This window comes from Oratosquilla oratoria, chromosome 34 (genome assembly GCF_046742065.1).
Source record: "Oratosquilla oratoria isolate Oo_2021 chromosome 34, ASM4674206v1, whole genome shotgun sequence".
Taxonomy (NCBI): Eukaryota; Metazoa; Arthropoda; class Malacostraca; order Stomatopoda; family Squillidae; genus Oratosquilla; species Oratosquilla oratoria.
The window spans coordinates 7,168,997-7,176,446 of NC_134810.1; the positions used below are offsets into that span (position 1 = coordinate 7,168,997).

The 7,450-nt window shown below is 40.4% G+C and overlaps 1 protein-coding gene across 1 annotated transcript in view; it reads left to right on the top strand.

Annotated features, from left to right (window-relative positions):
- LOC143018328 (uncharacterized) overlaps positions 1-4,562 on the top strand; it is a 16,688-nt gene extending 12,126 nt beyond the window's left edge. The window contains exon 5 of the mRNA XM_076173687.1: positions 4,443-4,562. Within this exon, the coding sequence (XP_076029802.1) occupies positions 4,443-4,562 (120 nt within the window). The remainder of the gene's footprint in view (positions 1-4,442) is intronic.
- The last annotated feature ends 2,888 nt before the right edge of the window (positions 4,563-7,450 follow it).

The following is a 7,450-nucleotide window of genomic DNA, read 5'->3' on the forward strand; positions in this document are numbered from 1 at the left end:
TCTAACCCAGCTGAGACTGAACAAGTGAACAGTGCCTGAGAACATTACGATATCAAGGAAAGGTCTCTCTTGATAGCGCAATTGTTCAGTTTGACTACGTATCAGATTCCGTAGTAGCTTCCATCGAGCTCCTTGTCAGTCTCGACAGTGATAGCATGGAATTAAAGGGAAAATAATTGTGGTTAAAAAGATGAATATCTGTACACTGGCGAACAGTCAGCGTGTGTATTGTATATATATATATATATTTATATATATATATATATATATATATGTGTGTGTGTGTGTGTGTGTGTGTGTGTGTGTGTGTGTGTGTGTGTGTGTGTGTGTGTGTGTGTGTGTGTGTGTGTGTGTGGTGTGTGTGTGTGTGTGTGTGTGTGTGTGTGTGTGTGTGTGTGTGTGTGTGTGTGTGTGTGTGTGTGTGTGTGTGTGTGTGTGTGTGTGTGTGTGTGTGTGTGAGTATGTGTGTGTGTGTGTGTGTGTGTGTGTGTGTGTGTGTGTGTGTGTGTGTGTGTGTGTGTGTGTGTGTGTGTGTGTGTGTGTGTGTGTAAGTACATACATATACACATGTGTGTGTGTATAGATGCATATTTATGAATACATATATACTACTACGATCAATAAGTAGTGAGAAAATGCCAGGAGAGACACTATTTTATTTTCACAAGCTTATAAATCTTTGTCTCCTTCAAAATAGTTGCCTCTCGCATCTACACACTTCTGCATGCATCTCTCCCAATCCTGAAAGACCTCCTCAAAATCCTTTTTCAGTAGTCCCTTCAGGTAACTTTCTGATACTTCTTTCAGCTCCTCTGTTGACTGGAATCTGGTTCCTCTGAGGCTGTCTTTCATGCGTGGAAACAGGAAGAAGTCATAAGGGGCTAGGTCAGGGCTTAGGGTGGGTGTTGTACCACTTTCATTCCCCTGTCAAAGAAAGGAATAACCATTGCCTTCTCTTTGCGACCTGCTCATCTTTGCCTTTTTTGGGTCTGGGGGAGGTCGCGTGCTTCCACTGAGCACTCTGGCTTTTGCTCTCAGGTTCGTAGGTGAACACCCAATTCTCGTCGCAAGTCACTACTTTATTCAGGAAACCTGAATCAGCCTCTATCATTTCGAGAATGTCAGTGCAACATTCCACACGAAACTGCTTCTGGTCGTCAGAGAGGATCTTTGGCACGAACTTGGCGCAGACTTTGTGGCGCTTCAGATCTTCGGTCAGAACTGTCTCTACTGTGCCAATACTAATACCAACAGCTTCAGATATCATCCTCACAGATATTCGACGGTTTTGTATCACTAACCTTTGCACTTCCTCAATGTTTTCCTCCTTGCGTGCACTTTTCGGTGCTTCAGATCTGGGTTTCTCCTCAACCTGTTCATTTCCTTCAGAAAATCTGTTAACCACCAATAGAAACTTGCTTGGCTCATTTGTTCATCCCCATAGGCCTCCTTTAACATTCCATAAGCTTCTTGTTTATGTTTTTGTTTTTGTTTTTTAAGTTTAACACAAATTTGATAGCGTAACGTTGCTCCATGTTTCCCTGCATTTTGGCAAGTGTTCACATATCGGCAAACCGACTCAGACTGGCTCCACCACGTTCACCGCTGCACTCAGGCCTACAAATATAAAGAGTTGCCAGTTAGTCATTTTATAGAATATATGTATGTGTACTTCACCATGACGTAGTATTTTGATCAAATCATATTTAATGTCTCGCCTGACATTTTCTCATTACTTATTAAACATACCTTGTATATATATTATATATATATATATATATATTATATATGTATATACATATATACATATATATATATGTATACACACACACACACACACACACACACACACACACACACACACACACACACACACACACATATATATATATATATATATATATATATATATATATATATATGTATATGTATATATATATATATATATATGTGTATGTGTGTGTGTGTGTGTGTGTGTGTGTGTGTGTGTGTGTGTGTGTGTGTGTGTGTGTGTGTGTGTGTGTGTGTGTGTGTGTGTGTGTGTGTGTGTGTGTGTGTGTGTGTGTGTGTGTGTGTGTGTGTGTGTGTGTGTGTGTGTGTGTGTGTTTTCAAGGTTCAAACCCAGCACATTCCTTTATATTTTGTTTTGGTTAACACCAGACGAATTTATTGAGCTTGACCTTTTTGATCCTGAGAATTCCTCTAATCTCAATGAGCTCACTTGGCACCACATTGAACAAAAAACTATAAATTAAAAAAAAAAATCAAGACTTTTAACTTCGTGTGGTTGTATGGTTTTCTTTAATCTGAATAAACTCGCTTGGCATCATTCGTACACCCACAGAACTAGAAAGAATCTCCAAGAAAAAATAATACGAATATTCAATTCACAGTCTTGACTTTATCAAAACATCATATTTGCTTCATGCACCGTTTGTTATGCATCTTTCAGTAAATAAATTCTTTATCATCTCACTCCTGCCTTCCCTTACATCATAATTATTTCATTTAGTGTTTGTTTACTTTGTTGGTGATAATATTATGAGCCGTATATTCAAATGAAGACAGTGCAGCTAATCTGTCTCATAGATGATGTACCCAATTTTTATTTATTGTTATTTATGTTGTTATTGTTGATTTTATCGTTTTACTAATATTAAATATGTTGTCGTAACTGTCAGTGGTAGAAGTGGCATTAGTAGAGGTAGTAGTAATAATAGTACTAAAAGTAGGTGGCAATAGTAGTAGTAGTAGTAGTAGTAGTAGTAGTAGTAGTAGTAGTAGTAGTAGTAGTAGTAGTAGTAGTAGTAGTAGTAGTAGTAGTAGTAGTAGTAGTAGTAGTAGTAGTAGTAGTAGTAGTAGTAGTAGTAGTAGTAGTAGTAGTAGTAGTAGTAGTAGTAGTAGTAGTAGTAGTAGTAGTAGTAGTAGTAGTAGTAGTAGTAGTAGTAGTAGTAGTAGTAGTAGTAGTAGTAGTAGTAGTAGTAGTAGTAGTAGTAGTAGTAGTAGTAGTAGTAGTAGTAGTAGATCAGCCCTCCTATGCCTGAGAGGTACCAGGTCCCCACCGCCCAAATCAGCACATATACAAAACCTAGATTTTGAGCAGACGGTGGTTGACAGTAGGATAAATGAACTTTTGTATTAGGCATTATTGAAAATAATTAAATAAATAAATAGATAAATAAAAGGGTCTTCGACCACAGTCATTGGCGGGAGAGGGGCCAATGAACTGTGTCTGTGGGAGACAGAACCTGCTGCTTCCACCACACAGTTCCACGAGGATGGAGGTTGTTATAAAAAAAAAAAAAAAGTAGTAGTAGTAGTAGTAGTAGTAGTAGTAGTAGTAGTAGTAGTAGTAGTAGTAGTAGTAGTAGTAGTAGTAGTAGTAGTAGTAGTAGTACTAGTGGTAGTAGTAGTAGTAGTAGTAGTAGTAGTAGTAGTAGTAGTAGTAGTAGTAGTACTAGTAGTAGTAGTAGTAGTAGTAGTAGAAGTAGTAGTAGTAGTAGTAGTAGTAGTAGTAGTAGTAGTAGTAGTAGTAGTAGTAGTAGTAGTAGTAGTAGTAGTAGTAGTAGTAGTAGTAGTAGTAGTAGTAGTAGTAGTAGTAGTACCAATACATGGGCCCATGGCAGTATATGGATTTTATGATCCACAGTAAAGTTGGTCCCCTCTTTCCTCTTCCCCTTCCCCTCCCTTCCCCCTTTTTCCCCACAGACCCATACATCCCCCGCTAGCCGCTACCCACCAATTAGCTAAACACCCCCCCCCCCCCCACATTCACATAACAGACAGTCGCGCAAGAGTTTACAAACATTACTGAAATCACATCTACTGGCCTGTCCCCCCTCCTGCCTTCCCTCGTCCTCTGTCTCCCCTCCGTCTCTCTCTCTCTATCTATCTCTCTACACCCCCATTTCTCTCTCCCCTCTTTTTGTCTTTTTTCCTTCTCTCGCTTTATCTTTCCCTATCTCTCTTTCTCCATCTCTCTCTCTCTCTTTCTCCCTCTCTCTCTCTTTTCTCCATCCCTTTATCTATCTCTGTCTCCCCTCTCTCTCTTTTCTCCATCTCTCTTTCTCCAGCTCTCTTTCTCCACCTTTCTTTCTCCATCTCCCTCTCTCCATCTCTCTCTCTCCATCTCTCTCTCTCTCTCTCTCTCTCTCTCTCTCTCTCTCTCTCTCTCTCTCTCTCTCTCTCTCTCTCTCTCTCTCTCTCTCTCTCTCTCTCTCTCTCTCTCTCTCTCTCTCTCTCTCTCTCTCTCTCTCTCCATCTCTCTCTCTCCATCTCTCTCTCTCCATCTCTCTCTCTCCATCTCTCTCTCTCCATCTCTCTCTCCATATCTCTCTCTCTCTCTCTCTCTCTCTCTCTCTCTCTCTCTTTCTCTTTCTCTCTCTCTCTTTCTATCTCTCTCTGTCCCTTAATGGTGAGAACGACCATATTTCCATAACCAGAGCAAACACGAAGCTGGTGGGGATCAAACAGGTCTTGATGCCCCGAGAAGCGACCTTGAGACTTCACTCATTCCTAAACACCTGGAGAGTGAATACGTGATTACACATAATGCAATCTAAGTGGTGACGTAAAATAAGCAGAAGGAGGAGGAGGAGAAGGAGGAAGAAGAGGAGGAGAAGGAGGAGGAAGAGGAGGAGTAGGAGGAGGAAGTGGAGAAGGAGGAAATAAAGAACAAGGAGAAGGACCAGGATGGGGAGAGAAAGTAGGAGGAGGAAAAGGTGGGGGACAAGGAGAAGGAGAATGAGGTACAGGAGTAGGAGGAGGAGAAGGAGGAGTAGGAGAAGGAGGAGGAGGAGAAGGGGGGGAGCGATGAGAACAAGGATGACGAAAAGGAGAGGAGGTAGGAGGAGGAGGAAGAAATAGGTGGAAGAGTAGAAAAATAACAATGTGGTAAAACTGGAGGAGGAAGAGAAGAAGAAGGAGAAGGAGGAGAAGGAGGAGGAGCAAATAAAGAACGAGGAACGAGGAGAAGGGGAAGCAAATACGAAACGAGGAACGTGGAGAGGGCAAATGAGAAGGGAAAGGAAGAGGAGAATAGGGAGTGGTTGAAAGAGAAGAGGAAGAATTATAAAACAGAGGAGAGGGAGAATAATTAAGAAGAAATAGAAGAATGACGAACTAGAGAGGAGGAACGGAAAGAAGGAAGAAGGAAGAGGTGGAGGAGGAGGAAAACCAATGGAAAAAGAGTAGAAAGAAGAGGGTAAGAATAGATGAAGAAGGAATAGGAAAAAATGGGTTGCAGGAGAAGAGAAATCAGAAGAAAGAGGAACAGCAGCAAGAGAAAGAGGAAAAGATAGAAAGAGAAGAAGAGTAAGAGAATGATTAGGTGGAGAAAAAAAAGAAGGCAAGGGAAGGGGCATCATCAGGAGAAAGAAAAAGAAGAAGCGAAAGAAAAGGGGTAAAGAGAGGAAGAAGAAGAAAATGAATAAGAAAATGAACGGAACGTAGAGGAAGGCCAAAAGGATGCAAGGAAACAGTAGGAGAGAAAAAAAAAGACAAATATTAATAAGAGGAAGAGGAGGAGGAGGAGGAGGAGGAGGAAGAGGAGGAGGAGGAGGAGGAGGAGGAGGAGGAGGAGGAAGAGGGGGAGCATGACGAGGGGGAGAGAACAGAATAAGAGGAGGAGGGGAGGAGGAAGTGGAAAACGAAGGAAGAAGGGGAGTATGAGAAGTAGGAGTTAGTGGAAAGAGGGGAATGGAGAGCATGAGGAGGGGAAGGAGGAGGAGGAGGAGAGAAAAGAATAAGAGGAGGAGAATGAGAAGACGGAAAAGAGATATAGAAGAAGCAAGAGAGAACCAATAGAGAGGCGCCAGAGAAAGACTAAGGGGAACGAGCGAAATAGAAGCAAAGATTAAAAACAAATTTGTCAAAGTTAGAGGCAAAGTTGCGAGAAAAAAAATAGTGTAATGATAATGATGATGGTAATGATTAAGTCGTTGTGGCGGGGTTGTGGGGGCTGGGAGAAGCCACAATTACTAGGAACTAGGGACAAGGACACCATTAATCACTCTTGGTGGTTGTAGCGTAAGCGGCGGCAACCTCAAAGATGACCGCGTTGGACTTCGTGATCGCGCGAACACACAGACAAACGAGGGCATGACAAAGAGAAAGATGAGATTAGAAAATTAAGTATAAGGGATATGAATCTGTGATTATTTATAGAAGAAGGAGAAAGAAATAAGAAGAAAGAGAAGAAGGAAAAGGATAAGAATAAGAAGAAGGAAAAGATGGAAAAGAAGAGGAAGAAAGGTAAATTAAAAAGAAAAAGAAGGTAAAGATGTAGATGATGAAAAAGGAGAAGAAACACAAAAAGGAGAAAAATATAAAATATACGAGAAAGGAGGAAAAAAAAAAAAAAAAGGATAAGAAGAAACGAAGAAGAATATTAATTCAATAGTTCCCTTGCTTTTTGTTGATGATGAAAAAGGAGAAGAAACACAAAAAGGAGAAAAATATAAAATATATGAGAAAGGAGGAAAAGAAGAAGAAAAAAAGGATAAGAAGAAGAGACGAAGAAGAAGAATATTACATTCAATAGTTCCCTTGCTTTTTGTTGACTGAAAAACCGCAGCACCATAGTGGGTTGCAATGGTCTTCGGGCCTCCCCGCAGATATCTCTGAGAAGAAACGTGGGACCATGTCTGGGTTTTATCAGTGTAGGATTGTTCCTATGCCACTGGCTGAACGTAAAAGAACGAAGAGAGCTACTACCATCTGTAAGCTCTCCTTATGACCAAAAGTGGTGGTGATGAGAAGCCAACCCCAGGAGGACCGTAGCTGTGGCCGAAGTCGTCACTTTTGCAATGTGTGTTTGGACTCTTCGGGAAGGTAACACCCACTGCTGAGAATCTGAGATTAGGGCAGGATTCGAACCCAGAACTAAGCAAATGCGAGAAAAGCACGCTTGCGATGACCCGGCAATAAAATGTAAAGGAAACATTATAGAAATTGTTGAAGAGATATTTTGGGCCCCTTCCGGGGACACTGCTCCACCTCCAATGGAAAATAGGAAAGCTGAGGGCTTTGGAGATGAATCTGACTTCTTTCCTGTGAGAACATCTCGTAAAGATAATCATCATCAATCCTTGAAGATGAAAATTAATATATATATATATATACATATATATATAATATATATACATATATATATACATATATATATATATATATGATATATATATACATATATATACATACATATATATATATATATATATATATATATATATATTGTTGCGTGGCCGCAATTCCATGTGTTCCTTTGTAAATGATGTGCTTTTCATTTAACCACCTGTTTCGGTTAGCTTGTAGCCACGCCCTATTTCACGCCTTCCTGAATGATCGTATGAAATAAGACTTTCCATATTCCGTGTGTATTATTTCTGCCATTCTTTTACCTTAGTTAGCTAGGATATTATTCATGATGTCTGTATGTGTAGTATGCTAT